Below are 22,452 nucleotides of genomic sequence, written 5' to 3' on the forward strand. Positions count from 1 at the left end.
GCAGAATTTTGCCCAGATTCTCAATCCAAAATTAGAAATTTACATACGCCTACAAATAACTGAGTTATGACCGATTAAATTACATTTAACACGACAGAAATGTAAATCCCGGGCGTCACCTTCAACCTCCAGCAAACCTGTTCACATTCATACTTAATTATAAATGATAAACACTGCAAAAATGAAGAAACAAACATTACGTAAGAATAAATTATCTAAAACCGTGACCATTGTCAATACTGGAACTTGAACATTTTCTCCGACCTTGACAATCATCTCGCGCTTCTTGATTCAGTCTTCCTTTATCTCCATCACCGCGAAGATGGACGCGCCCGACGTCGACGTCGACGTCGCGAAATTGTTGCAAGAAAGAAACCACTACTTCAACCAAGTGAAAATGTTAAAAGCTCAGTTGATACAGGCGGGAATGACTCCGTTTTCCGGTCACACCAAAAGTGCGCCGGATTTGTGTTCGAAGCGGTTCTCATTGCCTGATTATCCTAAAGAAAGCGACGCGGTTTTGAGGGAGAAGAGATTTTCGTGTGAAGAGAAGTTGATGAGTCAAAGCTTGTGCACGTATTATAAAAGAAGTGGGACCAACGATTTGGGGAAACAATACGAATATGTGATGTGTGGATTTTACGCAGTGAAGTTTGCTACCAGTGATAGAGTTAGAGACTTCGAGATGACGACCAACGACGAGGTTTATGGGGATTTTGACGACATTGCTTTGAAGGTCAGTTGGCAGCAGTGATATTTTTGACAGATCACTTAATATTCATTCACAAAACATAAAAGTTACTAAGGTTGGCGAATACAAAACTTCCTAAACGTGACAGTTGGCAACAGTGGTAACTTATGTCAAAAGTGCAATTTCAAAGTTTCAAATTCGACTTTAATTTTACTTTGTGCGAGAAAAATTAAAGAATTTCATAATTACTACATTGAGAGGAATTGACTGGATCCTTAACACTTTCCTTAGGTAACCTAAAACTTCAAGGCCATAAAGCCAACTACATTCTGATTTACCAAAAATCTAAGGTAATTTAATTTTTATGTTTTAAGAATGGATATTACCAAGTTCTTACAATACAATACAAATCAGACGTACCAACATAAAACTGGTGTTTTTTCTCCAGGTCCACTACACCAACAACACCACCCATACGTACCTCCTCCAACTAAAACACACGGAAAACAAAAGAAGCCTAACCGACAAGATCTTAACAGCCGACAAAAAAGACTTCAGCTTATCAAAATACCTGAAAACTTACCAAAACTTGTCAGATCGTACCAACCTGAGCTGCATCCTCTTCACAAACCGAACGGCACTCCTGAAAGAGTCGTCGAAATTTACCCTCAACAACCTCGAAGTTACTGTCAAAAATTTCGACACCATTGACTACGAAAAACTCTTGGATACCAATCAAACCCCGAAGAATTCAGTCCTCCAGTTTACAATCCTTGGAGACGAACAAGTCGCTTCGTTTCTCGCCAATTTTTATCTCTTCGTTAACCAAAACAACGTCACCAGGATGAAGGCGCTGATCAACAAACTCCTGAAAGAACTTCTCCACTGTGACGTCAGCGATGCGTTCATCAACTTCATGAAAAACTGGTGGAGTGGTAACTTCGTGTTGAGTAAAAGCGACGTGCTCTCCAAGTTGGCGGAGTTGGCGCTGGCACCTTTAATTTGTAACATTTCGACGGGGCGACAACCTAAAAGAAGTCATATCTTAGAAGACGCCATCTTGAATTTTGATATGACTATAGTCAAAGAACCGGAAGAAGGTGTGACTCGCATCTGGACCACAACTGGTGAAGTGCGCGATGTGAGTTTAGCGGCGCTGAAATTCGGGGTGGTCAATAAAGCAATCTCGAGCGTGGAGGAGTTGAGTCCGGAGCAGAAGAGCAAGGTCTTCTGGTACTTGAACAAAGTGCCGCTGGTTGTTAAGGCGCGCAACTCCAAGAAGGAGCAAATAATAAGAGCTGTTGAAATGTTAGAGTTGCTTGAAACCAAGAAGAGAGTTGTGCTGGTGGGCGACTTCTCCAAGGAGGAGTTTCCGAATTGGACGGTCTTTGAAAATCTTGGTGACTTGGTACTATTAGACGCCTACAAGACAATAATTCGCGAGGTTAAAGTTAGTTTGCAAGGTCGGACTGCAATACCCTTAGAGATGCTAATCCCAAATTCCTCTAAGGCGTCCATTATCAAAGTCCGGGAGTTAGTGAAGATGATTCAAGGACCCCTTCTGATCGGCGAGTCAAAATCAGAGCTCCCACAGTCGTACATCCCGAGAACTGTTTCGACCACTTTCCTCAACACGGAGAAGATTCTTCACCACGCCACCATCTCCAACGAGCTGGTGATTCTTCTCAGCAACTCAAACTTCCAGAAGAAAAATTTCGTCTCTAGAAACGTGGAGGACTACACTGGAGAATCCGAAACATCAATCCTTCTGGCGACGACATGCACCAAGAGAACCTTCGACAAAATCTGCAGAAAGTCTCCGAAGCAACGAGTCCACTTACTGCAAGTTTTTGACCACGAATCCTCGCTTTTGGTCTTCAGCTCCGACAACACTCTTAAAGCCGAGGATCTCAAAGTGTTTAAACCGCCACTGCAAGAATCTGAGATCCATGGAGTTTTCAACACTGCCATCAATGTCTTGTGTGCTCAACCAGGAATCGGGAAGTCGACCATGATCAAGTTCTTGGAGAAGAACTGCCCGGAGGACTCCTGGAGCGTTCGTGTCAATTTGAGAAAGTTCAACTCTTTACTAAAAGAAGAACCAGAAGAAGAAGAGATCTTGTGGCACTTTTTGGATTTGAACAAGACAACGGAGCGGTCACTACTTGAAGAAGTTAAAGTGTTGTTCCTCGAGAGTCGAAATATCTACCTCTTCTTGGATGGTCTAGACGAAATTGAGAGCAACTGCGTGGATTTCGCTCTTGATTATGTTAACTACATAGCAGGTACTGGTGTTCATGTCTGGATCTCTTCACGCCTCAACCTCCAAGAAGTGATCACGACAAGACTCAACGTCTTTCCCATCGACATCTTGGAGCTCAACCAAAATCAACAAAGGAGTTACATTGAAGAAAGACTCGAGTGCTGTTACAACACTGAAGAAATAGCAGAAGTTGCTGAGCAAATCTTCAAGAGTGCCGACGTCGCCAACAGCCATAACGTGTTAGGAACACCTCTTCAGCTCTACATTATTACTGAGAACTTCCTCAACGACGTGGAACTCTACCACAAACTGAGCACGGAGGTGTTTGTCCTCACGAAGATGTACAAACTTTTCTTCGATGGAAAAAAAAAGCACCTCTTTGAGAAGGTTGGTGTTCAGTACAGCACCCTGCAAGAACTCGGATTGAGTTTCGACTTCTACTTGGAGAATTACGAGCTTCCTGGATTAAAATGTTGTCTTGATGAAGAAGCTTTCAAGAAGTTAGACCTGGAGAAAGACCCCAAAAGTGTTGAGTTCTTGGAGGTGTTAAAGAACCAAGGCGACAAGTTTGGAATCATTTCGCAGATCTCCGAAGATCGAGCAGTTTTTACCCACCAAACTTACGCGGAGTACTTCGCGTGCTTGTGGCTGAAGAAGAACTTCTCGAAAGTGAGGGTGTTAAAAAACGAATTTAAGAGGGAAAGGTACCAGAACTTGAGACTCACTTTTGATATAATGTTAGCTGAGGACTCACCTCTTCACCTGGCGGTGATCTACCAGAACTTGGAGCAAGTGAAGAGGCACCTTTCGGACTCCAACCAGAAGGACCAAGGAGGTCGACACCCTCTCCATCTTCTTTGTTCCTACGGGCACAAATCCAGCCCTCTTCAGTTAGTGCAGAGTTTCTACTCCAACAGTTTGTTCCACGAAGAGAATATCAGTGGAGGTGAGTCCTCCACGTACATCAATATCTTCAAGGAGTTGTCAAAAAGTAGCATTAACACCACTGATGATGTTTTCTGGTGGACACCTTTAGATTACGCTTTCCACTTCCAGTGTCTGTACCCTGTGGAGATGTTACTACAAGAACACGCAGACAAAATCAAACTTGACGGTCTCTTCCAGTACCTCAACAACTTGTCTTTGGGGTACTACGCCTGCAGGTTTGCCTATCCAAGTCTCTTGGAGGTCGTCATCAGGAAAAATCGCCACGTCGTTCATTTCCGAGTTGGAGAACGAAGCTTGAGCTTCCTCCACGTGGCAGTGGACGGCGTCGCCGAAGAGTGTCGCTCACGCAACACCCACATCATCAAGATAATCCAAGTTTTGGTCGAAAACGGTCTTGATGTTAATGTGAGAGACAAAAATGAAGCCACTCCACTTCACTGGGCTGTGGCTCAAGGTCACTACGACTTGGTGAAGACACTCCTTGACGTGGGGGGAGATGTTAACGCCGTCGACAACAAGGAGGAAACTGTGTTGGACTACTCCCTCCATGAGTGGGAGCTCCAGGTGAAGTTGTTTAAGTTGGACGAAACTCCGGATCCTGGAGCTAGAGACCGCGATGGCGGTAGTGTTCTTCACTGGGCTTGTCACGAAGGAGACTACGACCTAGTGAAAACCTTCGGCGAGGATATCCATGTTTCTAACAACTCCAAAGAAACTCTTCTCCACCACGTTCTACGTTCGTGGAAACCGAACCTCGACATTGTTAATCTTTTGGTGGACAACGGCATCGATGTTAACTGTGAGGATGCTTTTGGAATCACACCTCTTCATTGGGCGTTTGATCAAGGTCACTACGACGCCATAGGGGTGCTCCACCAGAGAGGCGCCAACATCACCAGCATCACTCCAAAGCTCCAAAGACACCTCCAGCAGTGTTACAAACCCCTGAAACCCAATATGCACGTCTTGAACATGCTGATGGAGCACGGTTTCAACGTCAATGCTAAAACTAGAAGTGGAGAGAAAATTTTACACCGAGCGGCGCAAAAAGGACACATTGGAATAGTTAAACTCTTGATCACCAATGGTGCTAATGTTAACTCAACCTCTTGGAACAAAGAGACAGTTCTTCACTCCGTGGCGCGCGGATGGAACACGAAACTAGTAAAGATGTTCGCAGAGATTGGCGGTAACGTCAACGCGAAAGACGCTGAGGGAGTGACACCTCTGCATCGAGCGGCCGAACGTGGGTACCTGCAGATGTTAAAAACTCTTCTAAAAGCTGGTGCTGACGCCCACGCTGTCACTAGCCACGGTGAAAACGCTCTCACCTTCGTGGTTAAATCACGCGGTGCTCGCTTGGAGGCAATTCTTCTTCTGCTCAGTGAAGGAGTTGATGTTAATGGTAAAGATCTTGATGGGGTTACCGCTCTTCATTGGGCCTGCGAACGTGGGAATTTCGTCGCGGCAAAAGCCCTCCTTGATCACGGTGCGTGTGTCAACGCCGCCACCAAGAAGTTGGAAACTCCTCTTCATTTCACCGCCCCCAACTGCGTGGAGTTGTTGTTACGCGGAGGAGCCGATGTTAATGCTGCCACCACCACCGGAATGACGGCTCTTCACTGGGCGGCAGAGCGTGGTCAAATTGACCTAGTGAAAACCCTCCTGAAGGCGGGCGGGGACGTTAATGCCACCACCACCGAACAAGAGACTGTCTTAACCTACGCAGTGAAGCAACGCAAGGTTAGTATAGAAGTGGTGAAGTTGGTGGCGGCGCAGAGCGACCTCGCCGCCACCAACAGGAACGGCATGAACGCCTTACATTGGGCTTGTGATGGCGGTCACTACGACGTCGTCAAGTTTCTTCTTGATAAAGTAGACGTGAAGACGTGCACGAAGAAGAACTCCTTGACGTGGGGGGAGATGTTAACGCCGTCGACAACAAGGAGGAAACTGTGTTGGACTACTCCCTCCATGAGTGGGAGCTCCAGGTGAAGTTGTTTAAGTTGGACGAAACTCCGGATCCTGGAGCTAGAGACCGCGATGGCGGTAGTGTTCTTCACTGGGCTTGTCACGAAGGAGACTACGACCTAGTGAAAACCTTCGGCGAGGATATCCATGTTTCTAACAACTCCAAAGAAACTCTTCTCCACCACGTTCTACGTTCGTGGAAACCGAACCTCGACATTGTTAATCTTTTGGTGGACAACGGCATCGATGTTAACTGTGAGGATGCTTTTGGAATCACACCTCTTCATTGGGCGTTTGATCAAGGTCACTACGACGCCATAGGGGTGCTCCACCAGAGAGGCGCCAACATCACCAGCATCACTCCAAAGCTCCAAAGACACCTCCAGCAGTGTTACAAACCCCTGAAACCCAATATGCACGTCTTGAACATGCTGATGGAGCACGGTTTCAACGTCAATGCTAAAACTAGAAGTGGAGAGAAAATTTTACACCGAGCGGCGCAAAAAGGACACATTGGAATAGTTAAACTCTTGATCACCAATGGTGCTAATGTTAACTCAACCTCTTGGAACAAAGAGACAGTTCTTCACTCCGTGGCGCGCGGATGGAACACGAAACTAGTAAAGATGTTCGCAGAGATTGGCGGTAACGTCAACGCGAAAGACGCTGAGGGAGTGACACCTCTGCATCGAGCGGCCGAACGTGGGTACCTGCAGATGTTAAAAACTCTTCTAAAAGCTGGTGCTGACGCCCACGCTGTCACTAGCCACGGTGAAAACGCTCTCACCTTCGTGGTTAAATCACGCGGTGCTCGCTTGGAGGCAATTCTTCTTCTGCTCAGTGAAGGAGTTGATGTTAATGGTAAAGATCTTGATGGGGTTACCGCTCTTCATTGGGCCTGCGAACGTGGGAATTTCGTCGCGGCAAAAGCCCTCCTTGATCACGGTGCGTGTGTCAACGCCGCCACCAAGAAGTTGGAAACTCCTCTTCATTTCACCGCCCCCAACTGCGTGGAGTTGTTGTTACGCGGAGGAGCCGATGTTAATGCTGCCACCACCACCGGAATGACGGCTCTTCACTGGGCGGCAGAGCGTGGTCAAATTGACCTAGTGAAAACCCTCCTGAAGGCGGGCGGGGACGTTAATGCCACCACCACCGAACAAGAGACTGTCTTAACCTACGCAGTGAAGCAACGCAAGGTTAGTATAGAAGTGGTGAAGTTGGTGGCGGCGCAGAGCGACCTCGCCGCCACCAACAGGAACGGCATGAACGCCTTACATTGGGCTTGTGATGGCGGTCACTACGACGTCGTCAAGTTTCTTCTTGATAAAGTAGACGTGAAGACGTGCACGAAGAAGAACGCGAGTACTCTTCATTATGCTGCAAGGAATTGGGCGCCGAACACAGAAGTAATGAGACGTCTAGTACTGGCAGGAGTCGAAGTAAACTGTCGTGACGACGAAGGAGCTACTGCCCTCCACTGGGCCGCTAAGGAAGGTCATTACACCAATGTGGAAATCCTGCTGGACCTGGGGGCGGATCCTCGCTGCGTCACTTTGACCAAAGAAACGACTCTTCATTTCGCAGCGAAAGCGTGGAAAGTCAACAGCGTCTTGGAGCTGTTGATCCAGAAAGGAATTGATGTCAACTCCGTCGACAGTGAAGGTAAAACTTCTCTTCACTGGGCGTGCCACAAGGGCTTCTACGACAACGTGAAGTTGTTACTAGACAAAGGCGCAACAGCAGATGCCGCTACCAACACCAACTTAACACCACTCCACTTCGCTGTTTATGGTGGCCACGTCAAAGTCATCAAGTTGTTGCTAGAAAGAGGTGTGAACCTGGACAAGATCGAAACAAAGACAGTTAGCCTCCCTCTGTATTTCGCCGTACAGAATAATCGACTAAAAGAAGAACTGCTGGTGATGATGGCCGCCACGATCCACGACAAGTTCCCTCTGATGTCGTGGGAGAGGTACTCTCACCAGGAGGTCATCACGTATCTGCAGGAGGCGCAGCCTTACATGGCCACCACTCCAGTGACGGTAAATTTGTTGTTGAGGTTTTACCTAGCACTTCTTGGATTTTTGCAGAAAAACGTGGCAACTAACATGTCTGAGCGGATGGGCTTTATGGGGAGCGTCTCGGAAGGGGTGGAGCGCGCCTCTACGTTCTTGAGGAATTGTCTTAGAGTGTTAAGTTGCAGAAAGGTAAGAGGACGGGGGTTGGGGGCTTCTGATGGCTTTCGTTGTTTCAGGAGGTCAAAGCAGTTCGGACTCCTACTTTCATAGTGCATTATCCGGTGTTTCCGGTGGTCAAAAGCCAGCGCGAAAACTAAGACTGTTTAATAAAATTTTAAATTTTTTCTTAGGTGTCCAGAGTTGTATTTGCTCCTGTGTAAATTTTCGAAAATTCTTGGGTGTAAATCAGGCTTTTGTTTTTTAGAGAAATTATTAACTGCGCATAAAGTATTGTGATTAACTCGCGGAAAATGCTTTGGAAATGTTCCTTCCATTTCCAAAAGAACATTTTCCAGCCTAGTGAAACTAGAAAATCGTCCTTTGAAAGTCAAATGGTATTTTTTTTTTTTGCTGGTTGGCTGCATAAATGTCAATTATATGAATTCGTGTGCCGTGAAGACAAGTGACCAGTGACTAGTGACCCTCGGAAGTAATAAAGGTAGGCTAATTAAGTAATGTTACTATGAAAATTCACAGAAGCACGTAAATCTGACATTTGAAATTAAATTACTCTCTTTTGTGCGACCAAACTTTCCCAACTGATCAAAATTTCCTAAAAGACTGAATGGCGTCTCAAATTGAAACTAGAAGTCAAAATCAATCGAGTGCTCGTTGTGTAAATTTTCGAAAATTGTTAGGTGTCAATCAGGCTTTCATTTTTTAGCAAAATAATTAACTGCGCATAAAGTTTAGTGTTTAACACGTCCGGAAAATGCTTTGTAAATGTTTGAATTTCGTTAGATTTCCAAAAGAACATTTTCTAGCTCAGTGAAACAAGAAAATCGTTTGTTGAAAGTCCCATAGTTATTTTTTTTTTGCTAGTTGACGTCACCACATAAATGTCAATTGTGTTGATTCGTGCGCCGTGAAGTCGAGTGACCCGTGATCCTCAGAAGTAATAAAGGTAGGCTAATTAAGTAATGTTATCTCAAAAATTTACAAAAGCACGAAATTCTGACATTTGAATTTAAATTAATCTTTTTTGTGCCACCAAACTTTCCCAACTGATCAAATTTCCCTAAATGAGAGAATGGCGTCTCAAATTGAAACTAGAAGTCGAAATAAATCAAGAGCTCGTTGCCCAAGTCCATTCTCGAAAATTCTGGGCTTTTCGTTCTTTAGGGAAAAAATGAGTGTAACGATTTTTGAGGTTAACACGTTTTTTATGTTGGGTGTTTAATCAACGATTAATTACAAATAAAGTTGCGCAGAACGATTAATGTCTACGCATCTCACAGTGGCGCTATTGCTGCCAACTGTTACGACAAAAATTTCCAAGGATTGAATGAGTAGTCAGATTTTTCTTAATTTTTTTGGATTCATCTCATTTTCTGAAGCTAATATTAAGAGTGCTTGATTTTCTTAGGATTCGTTTTTTTCTTGTCGTTGAAATTTGTCTCTTAACCTTTTCACTGCGCAATGTTTTTTGGAAAATTTTGTAACTCTGCGCGGTTTGTTAGCTCCTGCGACAATATACGTTCCGAGCAGTTGATCGGTGATCTGCCTTAGCGCATATTAACGTCTTGAGCACTTGGCCGATTAACTAGTTTTACAAATGTTCATAGAGATTTTAATTTTCCATAACGTCAATATATTAAACAAGGTAACATTGAGATGAGAGCTGATTATTATGGTAATATTACCTGGCCCTTAGTTCGTATCTACTTTTAAACTGCGTGGATAAAAAGATGCATGGAATAGATTTCAAATGAATTTTAGTCGTAGACGGATATATACGCTCTGAGCAGGGAACGGTAAAAAAAATGTATTTAAAAAAATTAAAGCCATTGTGACTATGTATTCCTCTGAGGTAGATAACCATACTTGCGTCTTCAAAAAATTACGTTTTGAGCAGTTGACCACTTGTTAATCAATGCGAATATATCCGCTCGGAGCAGTTTGAGCGAATTATTATTTTGCGGATTTTTCCGGGCCGAGCAGTGTAAAGGTTAATAAGCTTGAGTTCTTCAGAAGAAGTTTTATTTTTTATCGGTGTGAAAATGCATTGTAAACCGGAAAAGTTTGCTTGTTGTCGCGAGCCGAGCGGTCCGGTAACTTTTTAAACGTCGTAATATGCTTTCGTTGATAAAAGGGAAATATTAACTAGTGTTTCGTAAAGTTGGTAATATAATTGCGCTCAAGAAAGAAGAAACAATGTAAAAGGGCGCCAAGTTGTAAAGATTGTATGAAAATAAGCGGGTGAACCTGCCGTGTGCTTAATAGGATTTTGAAAAGAAAATTGTGAATCGCCAACGGCATTTTTTCCCTTTCAAAGAAAATTCCATTAGCTCAATCAATACGTCCGTGAATAAATGCCAAGTTATGAAATTCTCACGAGATATATCTCTTTCTCTCGATTGCTAAATATGATATATAGGAGGCGAAACGTAAGTAAGTTACCTTTCGGGCTAAAACGGCAGTTTATTTTTATCGTATGGCACCCAAGGGTATTTTTCGCCGGAAAGGACAAGTGTCGCAGCTACGCATACGGAATTTTTCTTAGATTGGTTTATTAGATTTAAGAGACACTGGAATTTAATCTTCTGATTCAGTTGCGACGAATTTTTACTAGTTCAAACATTAAATCCGTGCGACGACGAAAAAACTAAACGAAATTTAAATCAAGTGTGATAATAAATATCAATTAGAAAGGCCATCAATCTTTCTGCCATCGAGAAAAATATCGAAAGGTGATCCCAAGGACATTTTTCCTAATTAAAAACTAATAGAGGGGCGCGGAATCACCCCCAGGACGTGATCTCATTTTACACTTTAATAATGTGCATTTTTTCTACTCTCCAAAGTAATAGACTTGAAAATTAAGCGATTTTGGGGCATTTAGAACTTGACCCGTCGAGACCCCGCTAGCACAACTCCAAGATGAAGCCAAAATCCTTTTTATGGTAATAAAAAGACGCTAAAATGTTTAAGTTAATCCTCGACACACGTCTGCTCGAGACACTCGAAATAGCTGATCGCTCTATCCTACTTATTATGTATAAGTGGTGACCCAAGCGACGTAAAATCGTTACAAAGGAATTCTGCAAGTCAAATCCTCATTAGTGTGATTTAAAAGAAATCCCCCATTTTCATGATTCGCGCTGAATAAAAACTACGAACAAGACAGTCATGCAAATTAGGGGAAACAAGAGATAAAAAATTAAAAAAACTGTTTAACAAGCAAACTTTCTTTGTGCGGTCAAATCAAACTCAATCTCAGTGGCCTGTGAATCAAGTCACGTCTTTGCTCAAAGCGATCGAAGAAACATTTGTTTGTTTACTTAAGTCTGATTTTTTATTTTAATTCTGTCCGATTGTATAATATGTGTTTTACGATATCGTTTAGCGTCCCTAATGATAAAGTAAAGCGGCTGCATGTCAGTAGCAATAATTAACATAAATAATAGTTACAGAAAAAATGGAATAGTAAAAAAACAGTGAATATTTTTTTACGTAATTTTGAAAAGTAGGGTTTGAGGGTATGCAACTAACAATACATCAAGGTTTTTATTGAATTACAGTTTTCTACATTACTTCTCAGTTAAAATGTTCTCTCTAGTGATAATAGGTGGCGCCACCAACCTCGAAATTTTAGGAAATTCAAATAGACTTTTTTTAACTATTGATTTATTATATTAAAACACCGCAAATTTCAAATAATGAGGAGTTTATTCGATCGCATAAGAGTAACAAAAATATACATAGTGATCAACAATGAGTTTTGTAAGGAATTTAGTCCTCAATAAATAAGTTTTTCCCTAAAAACATATTCAAAAATGATTAAACATAACGGAAACATGACTTTCATATTATTTTCCAAGTGAAAGCACCGGTAATTCAAGACAAAAATCACACGCTTAAAAAATGTACGACAGCTACTGTACAAATCTTTAACTTTATAAACAAATATTCACTTCTTTTTACTGTTCCACTTTTTCTGCAACTCAACAAGATTATCATTCGGTAAACGGACTTTAACGTCCATCATTCGTTGGATAAAACTATTCGGTTTTTCGTTTAGATCATAAATGAGATTATTGTTTCTTCTCCGCGTCTCTTTTTTCAGTTGTGGCGGCTGCGTCGCTTTTTCCTTTGGCACTTCACACTGCACAGTCACCTTTTTTTCAGAAGACGCTTCCGGTTCGGTTTCTTTACTATCAGTTTCATTAGACCCGTTACAAACCGGCTTAGTTGTACTAGGAGGCGGCGTATCATCCGGTATCGTGATACACTCTGATGGCACATTCTGCAACTCTTTGAACGACTTGACTTTCAAATACCCCTTCGCGGGTTTGGTGGTCACAAAAGACGTCTTCTTCAGAGTAGACTTGGTGGCAACAACCGGCACCTGTCGCGACGTCGAAGGAACCGGAATCGGCGTCGACGTCGAAGGCGCACTAACAAAAATAACGTCGTCGTCGTTGCTAAACGTCTCGGCTTTCTTGGATGGCAAGCGAACGGTCTTAATCCCGGCGATGAACTCCGTGCGAAGATTCTTCCGGATTTGAATGAGAGAATTGATCGAACTACTCAGAATCTCCTGGAGTTTGTTGTGGACAACGGCGAGTTCCTCAATGCTCGCTGCTTGGTTCTGCGCCTTGTTCAGTTGCGTTAAAGTGTAAGAAAGATGCGAGTTGACGCGTGCGGTTGCTCGGACTGTTTTCTCGAACCACTCGTGTTTCATCGTCGAATTATCCTTCTGTAAAGTTGCGTTGAGGATTCTTCCAGTCGGGAGTAATGGGGGTGCGGGTTGACTAATCCGTACCAGAGTTGGTGGTTGTAAGACTAAAACAAATCGATGGAGACGTGGTGGAGGATAAGAAGAAAGCAAACCTGGTCTGATGATGGTCGCTGGTAAAATCGTCTGGTACGTGGGTCTCGGAACCGTATTGATGGTAACTTGCGGCGCAGGAATCTGCCGAACGAATTCGATGTCGTTGTCTTGGGTCCGTGGGAGCATTGGTAGGATTTGGATGGGTCTCTGCAGCGACATTCCTTTGTTTACGAACCCTTTCGACGTCAGATTTGGTACGCTCTGTTTAATTTCATTCCCCAGAGGATTGTAATCAGGGTCCATGACCATCTTTTTCTTTTTGGCCTTCTTCCCTTCTTCTACACCCTCCAGGGGTCGTTTCTTCGGCCCACAACACCGAGAGTAGTCCTTACTCCAAACTTCCGGACTTTTTAGAGTGGCGGCACGGGACATTTCCCTCCTCAAATACTCGAAGAACTCGAAGCACATTATTCTTTGAGTTATTAGTTGGGAGCTGTTACACCGAAAACAATCCCAATTGTCGCTGTCTCGGATTTCAAACATTTTCTTGCGGCCAAAGTTCGTACGGATACACCTCTGGAAAATTAACAATGTTAAAGAGAAGAGTGGGCAATAGTACAGCAGAACTTCCATAACTCGAGTCCTGAAGGAAACCCCAATTGGTTCGAGTTCATCAGTTTTGGAAGTTTACACATCGTAAGAGAATAAAATTAATTTCGGGTTGTAGAAAAATTTGAGTAATAGAAGTTCGACTATACTTACTTTGCAGAAGACGTATTCGCATTTGGAGCAACATAAAACTTGACCACCTTGGCCGCACCATCGACAGTACAACTCGCTCCCATCCTCGTCTTTCTCGAATTCCCCACTGGTGTAAAAATGGTAACACTTCTTGCAGATCAACACTTTTAAGAGAGGATGAACAAATCGGTTGTTTTGGCCTTCTAAAGCACTCCCCAGATGAATATTACACGCTGTGCAGTGGAGTTTTGTGATCTGAACAGGATTAGCTAGAAGAAGTAGAATTAGACGACAAAAGAAACGTCTTTTTGGTGCTTACTTGGCCCATACAGCCTCTTCCTCAACTCCAATTCCTCAGGTGTTAAATTGAAAGAAACTAGAAAAGACGAAATGTTAGAAAAAATCGTTTTGTCATCACACCTACTTTCAACTCCTGTGACTTCATCAATGAAAGTTGAGGCAGTGTCACTACCGCCTTCGTTGGAAACCTCCCCGTTTGTGGTAACCACTGGGTTGTCATCAACAGCCATGGACACCTCAGGGCACAACAGTGAAGGATCAAAGTCGTCATCATCCTCAGCATCATAGTCCATCTGACAGTCTGAAAATTACCCTCAGAGTTGTTTAAAATTGTTTAGGCTATTATTACCATCATCAACATTGTTCTGGTCTTTGCTGGTGTCCAGAGGGTCCTTCTCTTGCAGGGAGTCACTTTGAGTCAGGTCCTCAACGTCCGGTTCTACTTCAACTATTTCACTGGTGGTGGGATTGGTTTCTTCAGTTTCCTTAGTTGGAGGCTCTTTTGGTGGCTTGTTGTCTTCACCAGGCTCCTTGGGGGTGGCAACCTCACCACTCTCTTCAGTTTCTTTGTTTTCAGTCTCTTTCTTTGGTGGTTCCTCAGTTACTTTGTCACTAGTTTCAGCTCCACCACCTGTTTTCTCCTCTTCAGGTTTGTGCTCCTCCACGTCCTTTGATTCTTTATCCTCCACTTGCGTAGATTCAGGTTCATTTGCTGCTTCCAGTTCAACTTTATAAGGTTCTGTCGTTTTTAGTGTTTTATCTTCAACTTCCACTCTAGGGGTACTAGTGGCAACGTCCTCATTTGTACTCTCAAAGTTCTCCTCTTCACTGTCACTTCCTTTCCACACATCGCTGTTGCCCCCAATGCTTTCAGTTTCGCAATGATCTAGAAAGACGTGTGTTAAACCTGCAGCACCCAGTTTTATTATACAAACCCATGAGGTCCTCTTCATCATCGCATCCATTCAACAGAGCGGCTGAAACTATAAGTTGTTACCAAGGGCCAACATTTCTACGAGTACTAACCTGCACAAGCGGTGTCTTCTCTACTGGACTCGAAACTGCTGCTCTGGTTTTTTCTGTAGTCACTCAAAGTGTCTGAAACCACAAGCTGTAACTCCAGAATACCAAAACTCCGCGAAATTACCTGTTTGCAGCTCGTCCATTTTCAATATTTGGAGGTTAGCATCGAAGAAAAGTTGTTTTTAATCAAAAAACCATGAAATTCGACCACTGGAGGAACTTAACCGCGAAATTGCTGTCACTGTTTGAAAGTTGACTGATAACCACAACGACGCAGGTTCGTAACGGGATAATTTGTTCCAAACGGGCGCGAGAAATTCAGTAATTGGATTGGAATTATCTGTTGTCAAGTTTGTTGGTTGCTGTCTTGCGGAAACTAGTTTCGATTCGATCTTGTCAATAGTAGAACGTAGGTCGGTGATGGGTCCACACTCGGTACAGTTCGTTTTTTTCCGGGACGCGAGCGACTAAATGGGAGACTTTATCGGACTTTATTGACCCGACGGGGCGTCTTTTTGAATTTTTACAACGAAAAAACTGCGCTTTTTCATTTCCTGCGACGTTTTGTACTAGCTATCGTCGCATCTTCATTGTTTTTTCTTTGATTATCGCTCTTTGTCTAGTCGCGCATCTGTTTCTCTCGTTGAGCTACGACTTACCTCTCGAGTTGGATGGCTGCCAGAAATTGGAAGTAAGTTTAGAGTCACGTTGGAGGGGCGTCTGGGCGTCATATTCCAACGACAAGGCATTTCAAGGCCGTGCGGAATTTCTAGTGGTTGCCGCAAAAGGCGTTGCGGTCGTTACTTCTAGAATGATGCGTGTGCGCATGCTCATGTGTGTCTTCATCAGGAATTATAGGGCTAAAAATTCGTTTTTGGATTTTTCGAAAGTAAAAAATTTGATTTTTTTGGAAAAAATGCACGACTAAAATCATGTTGTTTTTGGGGCAAACTTGCGTTATTATAGCTAATTTTACGCAGAATTTTGCGGAGAATCCAAATCTAAGCTCAAACACAAAAAAGTAATCAGTTTTTTTGAAAAAAATAGACAAAACTGTTTTTGGTATCAAACGTAGTGATACCCAAAAGAAAACTGAACTTAATATTTCGTTTATAAATGTTTTTACGTATAAATAAATGTATGTATAACATTAAATAAAATTTGCGTTTGTTTAAAACAATTTTTTTGTATGTGCAACTAGGAGTCAAATTGAAACTAAATTTTTGTGCCACTAGGGGTTAAATTAGAATCCAACTCCGGATTCTATGACAGATAGAAAAATGCGGTTTTTGCCATCGTTTTTCTCGCGCTCTTGTTATCTTATCAAATCGAGGATTTTTAAACTATGTGCTTTTTCACTGTCTTGTCCACAAATTGTTGTGACACTCTGTATATTTTTATTTGGATTTAATTTGTAACTCGACCTTCTGAAAAGTCGGCATTCATTATCAGATTAATTACCATAATTCGTTTTTGTTAGCTACAAAAATAGGAAACGCCTAAGTAGTTTATTAGAATCGGTTGGTTTCGACTTTTGATAAAGACGGTCGTTTCGGTGATTTGTGCTGTGTTGTTTTGAGAAAAATTCAAAAGCAGTTTAATATACAGAGTGTTTATGTTTGGTCATAATCGAATTTTAAAGGAAGTTAGATACATTTTTAGTTTTTTTTGGGTCTTACAAATGTTTATCTAGGATCTGCGATTGAGTGTGGATATGATGAACAAAATTTGAAGGTAAATTACGATTTTTTGCGTTGTTTTAAAAATGAAAATTTCTGATCGTTTTGTTTAGAATTTTTACTTTTTCTGAATTTGTTTAGGATAAAAACAAACGTATTCTCTATTTGGTTCTAATGTGTATTTGTGTTTCAGCCTCCACCGCAGTTGAGGAAATCATTCAAGTAGTTTTAAGTGTCTTCAAACTAGAAACTTGGACCAATGTCAGTGAGGACGTGTTCGAAAAAAATGAAACCGCGCCGAAGGAGCATCAAGGTAAGATCTGAATTTTTGGTTCTAATATTTGGTTTCTCTTCGATTTTTCTTTTATATTTGTCATTCTACTACTATTCTTGTTTTATTCCACTTTTGTCTCTTCTTTTTCAATTCGATTCTCCTCCATTCTGAGTTTTTACCCCTGATTCTTCATTTTATCTCTTCTTTATTTAATGTTTTACCAGAGGTATGTTTCCTCTTACATTTTACATTTCTTCTTACACTACTTCTGCTTCACTTCTGTTGAAGTTTCTTACATTATATGACAATTTGTCTTTTGCCATTTAGCAATTTTTTTCTTTACCATTTTACCATGATCTTCATCAATTTCTGTAAATTTCACCCTTGCATTTGGTAAGATTCGAAAATGGGGTAAGTTTTTTTGCTGCCTTCACAACCAAAGGAAATCAGGTTCACCCACATAGTACACTAATGTAGGAAGTTAGGTACATTTTGCATGTGCCTGCACATTCAACACTCTGTTTTTTTCTTTCAGAAAGCCAACTTTCCAAGACGAATGGGGATGCTTGTCCAGAGAGATGATCCAATCTCCCTAAAGTAGTAGAAAGGATGTTACATACGGATGTGTGCAACGGACTTTGTGGTGGAGATTCAGGAAGCTGAGACGCTAGCAAAGATGTCTACTTCATTAATCTGTAAGTAAGTTTCAAAAACATTACACTAATACATAAATTTAAAGATTTCTTAATAGTTAAAGAGTTCTTTTTCAGTGAAACTAATCTTTTGCTTTTAGGGACAAGAACAAAAGTTGTAGAAGTAAAAGGAGGCCAGCGTAATCTTTACGAAGTCTAAAGTATGCTAAAATCCAGCGATACCAATTCTCTTTATTTTAACAGAGTGAGTTGCAAGAAGAATTTTAAGTTTTGTTACTCAATTCGCAATTTGAATCTCCCACCATTTGTTCGGTTTCCACTAGACTTGAAGTTGTCAAAGCATGCTTACTTCTGATTGGTTGAAGGAATAGTGCGATTTGCCATCAACCTAAGAAAACAAAAGTCACTAAAGTGCATTATTGGTTACCTATGTGCTGCATGTTCAAGAGCCGTAATTTATAATAATTTAAGACTTATTTTCAGAGCACAAAATGATTCAAGAAACCAACATAATGCTTGACTGTCGACTTTCTTATTTTCCTGACAATAATACGAAGGAAATTATAGAAGTAAAGGACTTCATTTGAAGTTGATGTTGGTGAATTTGATTTATGGTTTCTCATGAAAATTCTTCAAGACAGGATGAAGTCGTCAAGAATTTAAAAGGGACAAAGGTTGTGGAGGATCTTTTGGGCCATTTAGTGAAGTTAAGATTTCATCAGAAATCGTGTTCTGGAAGGATGGAAGGTTGGTTTTCTTTTCTCTCCATTCATGGTCTCATCTTCATTTCTCTGTTGCAGCTGAAGAAGAATTTGTTGTTACTTTAGGTCTGAAGCAGGCGCAATCGATTGAAAGCTTCACCTGACGTGGACAACGACTGCACAGACTGAGAAAGCTCCAACTGTTCCAGAGGAAGGAGAGAAGGTCATGGAAGAGTGCAAAATTTGGGGTGTTTGGGATGTGGACGCAGAAACGTGACATGTACAGTCAGTTTTCCTAAGTGTTAAAGTCTGAAGGAAATGCGAGATGCCAATTCTTCTTATTTTAACAGGGTGAGAGTCCCAATTTTTACTAATTTAAATTTATTTTCAGAATTCAACAGATGATTAACAATGATGCTGCTTGCACCAGAATGAAACCACCAGAATTCTTCACTGTTCACTTTCTTAATTTTCCGGGAGTGCTAAGAAATTGCGCAAGTCAAGAACTTCAAGCTATCTGGAGTTGGAGTTGGAGTTGGATTTGCAACAAATTTAGGGGTCTTCATTGAAAGGTAAGCTGAAAATTGTTTGAATCACAGCTTTAAAATGTTTTCTGGTATTTCAGGTTCCAACTTCATTACCAGAGTTTATTATTAAGAGACTGAGTCTATAGATGATGGTCTTCTCATGACTACACACACCTTGCAGTATCTTGATGGTACCACCCATAGCCTAAGATGTCGAAAAGGCGGTTGTCGTCGCTCAACGTTGAAGGACTCTGCAAGTTATTGCACAGAATTGAAGAAACCACTCATTCAGCGCTTCCAAAGTACACAGTGAAGTGATCCAGGAGCATAACATCACGAAAAAGGTGCTGCTTTACTGCAATGTGGATGAAAAAGGTTAAATTTAAACATGTTTTAAGTCAAAGTCAAATGTTCTTTTTCCAGTGGTTGAAGATGTCGTTCAGTGACTGGGAAATGTTCAGAGTGTTGCTGATTGCATTGCGGGAGCACGAAGTTTGCAACGTTTTCAAACTTGACGAGTCTACAAGCAGAAAACGAGTGGAAACAGAGCATCATCAAGATGCAGTTGTTGAAAGAAAATACTACAAAGGCTCTGAAGGTCATCTGGTGTCTTGTGAGCTATTTTGTGAAGTCAAGGAAACATCAGAGAACGGAAGTTTATGGAGAATTTTCATTGGTCTCTTGAAAACGCGAGATTTTGAGATCTTACAATGCTGAATGCTTTGCTGCTTGTTCAGGACGGATGGAAGGTTTGTTTTCTTTTCTCTCCATTCATGGTCTCACCTTAATCTTTCAGTTGCAGCTGAACAAGACTTTGTTCTACTCTTGGTGAAGAAACAGGCGCAAACAATTGAAAGCTTCGCCTAACGTGAAGAACCAGCAACTGAACAGAATGAGAAAGTCAGTCCTAACTAACTATACATAAAACTTGAGAAAGGCAACAAACATTGAAGAGTTTTTTTCAGGTGAGGTAACAAACATGTTCATCAGGAAACTTAACTATTTCATACCTCTGGTAGGGACTAGAATGAAGAAGAGAAGGACATGAAAAAGTGTAGAGTGACAAGGATGTGAACGCAAGACTAAAGACCAAGTGGACTTAACCAATCGCCTTGATGAAGGACAGCTGTCAGATAAGAAGATTGATTCAAATCTAGGGTCTTGGATGAGTCTTCTCCTTCATTTAGAAGTCAATTTTAGGTTTTTTTTAACATGGTATTCGATTTACAGTTTTTGTAGCCAATTCGATTGTTTTTGTGATCATTGTAGGAATTTTTATTGAGACTTAGAGACTTTCTGGCATTCAATTGTTTTTTTTTTATGATTTTATCATTAACCTTTGACATTAATCTCTTTGACATTTCTGTAAATTGCAAAATTTTCGACAATAGAAACTTTGTCTCTCAATTTTTGACCTAATATTTTTGTGGGCTGTTTTTAGTTCAAGCATTTTCTCACCAGAGGGCTAAATTTGTGGTTTGAAACTTAACTAAACGATTTAGCACGGATTTTTACCACAATTTTCTTGAGTAAGCGCCACCTGGTGGAATAATGCCGAACTATTTAGTTCAAGCATTCTCTCACTAGAGGGCTAAATTTGTGGTTTGAAACTTAGCTAATCAATTTAGCACGGATTTTTACCTCAATTTTCTTGAGTAAGCGCCACCTGGTGGAATAATGCCGAACTATTTAGTTCAAGCATGCTCTCACCAGAGGGCTAAATTTGTGGTTTGAAACTTAGCTAATCAATTTAGCACGGATTTTTACCACATTTTTCTTGAGTAAGCGCCACCTGGTGAAATGATGCCGAACTATTTAGTTCAAGCATTCTCTCACCAGAGGGCTAAATTTCTGGTTTGAAACTTGGCTAATCAATTTAGCACGGATTTTTACCTCAATGTTCTTGAGTAAGCGCCACCTGGTGAAATGATGCCGAACTATTTAGTTCAAGCATTCTCTCACCAGAGGGCTAAATTTCTGGTTTGAAACTTGGCTAATCAATTTAGCACGGATTTTTACCTCAATGTTCTTGAGTAAGCGCCACCTGGTGGAATAATGCCGAACTATTTAGTTCAAGCATTCTCTCACCAGAGGGCTAAATTTGTGGTTTGAAACTTAGCTAATCAATTTAGCACGGATTTTTACCTCAATTGTCTTGAGTAAGCGCCACCTGGTGAAATGATGCCGAACTATTTAGTTCAATCATTCTTGCAACTTGGATACATTTTTGGATGAAAACGACTAACCGGAAAAAGGAAAGAAAACAAAATCCTTAAACTTTATGTATGTAATCAAATGAGTAAATTCTAAATGGTACAAAACATTGCAAATTACATCATTTTGTCTAACAACATAATAATGTGAGCAAAAAAAAAGACACTTCAAACTCCTACACTTGTCATCCTCTTCGTCCTCCGTCCATCTTCTTCCTGCAAGAAGTGTAAAAAAAGTTTCATCAGGAACATGTTACCTTACCTGAATGTGCAGCTGAGACTGTCACTCTGTAGTTAATTGCTATTTCTTCTCGGCAAAGCTTTCAATTGCGCCTCCTTCTTTGACCAAGAGGAAGGTCAACAAAGTCGTCTTCAGCTGCAACTAAGAGATTAAGGTAAGACCATAAAAAAAAAACAAACAAACCTTCCATCCGTCCTGAACAAGCAGCAAAGCATTCAGCATTGTAAGATTTCAAAATCTCGCGTTTTCAAGAGACCAATGAAAATTCTCCATAAACTTCCGCTTCCTGTTATTTTCTAAACTTCACAAAATAGCTCACAAGGCAGCAGATGTCCTCCAGAGCTTTTGTAGTATTTTCTTTCTTGACAACTAACTGCTTCTTGATGCTCTGTTTGCGTTGGTTGAGTTCCCTTGGGTGTTCTCTGAAGCAACACTCGTTTTCTGCTTGAAGACTCATCAGCTTTGAAAACGTTGCAACACTTTGAACATCTCCCAGTCACTGAACGACATCTTCAACCACTGGAAAAAGAACACTTGACTTTGACTTAAAACATGTTTGAATTTTACCTTTTTAGTGTTGTTATGCTCCTGGATCACTTCACTGTATTCTGTGAGCGCTAAATGAGTGGTTTCTTCAATTCTGTGCAATAATTTGCAGACTCCTTCAACGTTGACCGACGACAACCGCCTTTTCGACATCTTAGGCTATGGGTGGTACCATCAAGATACTGCAAGGTGTGTGTAGTCATAAGAAGACCATCATCCATAGATTCAGTCTCTTAACATGAAATACCAGAAAACATTTTAAAGCTGTGATTCAAACAATTTTCAGCTTACCTTTCAATGAAGACCCATAAATTTGTTGCAATTCCAACTCCAGATAGCTTCAAATGAAGTTCTTTAACTTGTGCAATTTCTTAGCACTCCCGGAAAATTAAGAAAGTGAACAGTGAAGATTTCTGGTGCAAGCAGCATCATTGTTAATCATCTGTTGAATTCTGAAAATAAATTTAAATTAGTAAAAATTAGGGCTCTTGAACATGCAGCGTGTAGGCAACCAATAATACACCCTTGTAATTTCGCGGTTACAAAGTAACTTTTGTTTTCTTAGGTTGATGCCAGTTTGCACTAATCGTTCAACCAATCAAATGTAAGCATGTTTTGACAACTTCAAGTCTAAACAAAAAGGAGGGAAATTCTCACCCTGTTAAAA

General features: G+C 41.3%; 4 protein-coding genes across 7 annotated transcripts in view; 2 read left to right on the plus strand and 2 right to left on the minus strand.

Annotated features, from left to right (window-relative positions):
- Window positions 1–320: 320 nt before the first annotated feature.
- LOC148166633 (uncharacterized) lies at window positions 321–8,520 on the plus strand. The gene is made up of 7 exons (XM_088048550.1): window positions 321–736; window positions 1,140–5,669; window positions 7,094–7,918; window positions 7,967–8,083; window positions 8,131–8,198; window positions 8,245–8,268; window positions 8,343–8,520. Exons 1-7 carry the CDS (start codon window positions 323–325, stop codon window positions 8,518–8,520), a joined length of 6,156 nt encoding a protein of 2,051 aa, XP_087904676.1. The 5' UTR covers window positions 321–322.
- A 3,243-nt stretch (window positions 8,521–11,763) lies between these two features.
- Window positions 11,764–15,195, minus strand: LOC148166634 (uncharacterized). Of its 2 annotated transcripts, none has more exons than XM_088049108.1 (9): window positions 15,076–15,195; window positions 14,955–15,026; window positions 14,864–14,905; window positions 14,278–14,814; window positions 14,053–14,229; window positions 13,948–14,004; window positions 13,650–13,897; window positions 12,947–13,463; window positions 11,764–12,898 (listed from the first exon to the last, which is right to left on the minus strand). In XM_088049108.1, exons 1-9 carry the CDS (start codon window positions 15,092–15,094, stop codon window positions 12,024–12,026), a joined length of 2,544 nt encoding a protein of 847 aa, XP_087905234.1. In that variant the 5' UTR covers window positions 15,095–15,195; the 3' UTR covers window positions 11,764–12,023. The 2 variants fall into 2 exon arrangements, with proteins under 2 accessions (XP_087905234.1, XP_087905233.1); XM_088049107.1 differs by having other exon boundaries at window positions 14,864–14,911.
- Window positions 15,196–19,068: 3,873 nt separating this feature from the next.
- On the plus strand, window positions 19,069–20,192 carry LOC148166635 (uncharacterized). Of its 3 annotated transcripts, none has more exons than XR_015771018.1 (4): window positions 19,069–19,160; window positions 19,209–19,534; window positions 19,582–19,750; window positions 19,805–20,192. XR_015771018.1 is itself a non-coding variant. In XM_088048820.1 (3 exons), exons 1-2 carry the CDS (start codon window positions 19,146–19,148, stop codon window positions 19,500–19,502), a joined length of 309 nt encoding a protein of 102 aa, XP_087904946.1. In that variant the 5' UTR covers window positions 19,069–19,145; the 3' UTR covers window positions 19,503–19,534; window positions 19,582–20,192. The 3 variants fall into 3 exon arrangements, 1 of the variants encoding a protein (XP_087904946.1); XR_015771019.1 differs by having other exon boundaries at window positions 19,582–19,685; window positions 19,751–20,192; XM_088048820.1 differs by having other exon boundaries at window positions 19,582–20,192.
- Window positions 20,193–22,148: 1,956 nt separating this feature from the next.
- LOC148166636 (uncharacterized) overlaps window positions 22,149–22,452 on the minus strand; it is a 94,674-nt gene continuing 94,370 nt past the window's right edge. The window contains exon 4 of the mRNA XM_088048923.1: window positions 22,149–22,237. The gene's annotated coding sequence lies outside the window, so the exon portion shown is untranslated. The remainder of the gene's footprint in view (window positions 22,238–22,452) is intronic.

The sequence above is a fragment of the Gnatocerus cornutus genome, unplaced genomic scaffold (assembly GCF_029298725.1).
Source record: "Gnatocerus cornutus isolate USDA-ARS CGAHR unplaced genomic scaffold, icGnaCorn1.1 ctg00000023.1, whole genome shotgun sequence".
NCBI classification, from domain to species: Eukaryota; Metazoa; Arthropoda; class Insecta; order Coleoptera; family Tenebrionidae; genus Gnatocerus; species Gnatocerus cornutus.

What these genes read in the sequence shown, in the direction of transcription:
- LOC148166634 (XM_088049107.1), bottom strand. An exon ending in TGATGAAGAGGACCTCATGG is followed by an intron (nt 14,815 to 14,863) that starts GTTTGTATAATA and finishes ACGTCTTTCTAG; the next exon opens with ATCATTGCGAAACTGAAAGC. An exon ending in GCGAATACGTCTTCTGCAAA is followed by an intron (nt 13,464 to 13,649) that starts GTAAGTATAGTC and finishes TTAATTTTCCAG; the next exon opens with AGGTGTATCCGTACGAACTT.
- LOC148166633 (XM_088048550.1), top strand. Translation starts at nt 323, where the DNA reads ATGGACGCGCCCGACGTCGACGTCGACGTCGCGAAATTGTTGCAAGAA. An exon ending in GTATAGAAGTGGTGAAGTTG is followed by an intron (nt 5,670 to 7,093) that starts GTGGCGGCGCAG and finishes GAAGTGGTGAAG; the next exon opens with TTGGTGGCGGCGCAGAGCGA. An exon ending in TTTCCGGTGGTCAAAAGCCA is followed by an intron (nt 8,199 to 8,244) that starts GCGCGAAAACTA and finishes ATTTTTTCTTAG; the next exon opens with GTGTCCAGAGTTGTATTTGC.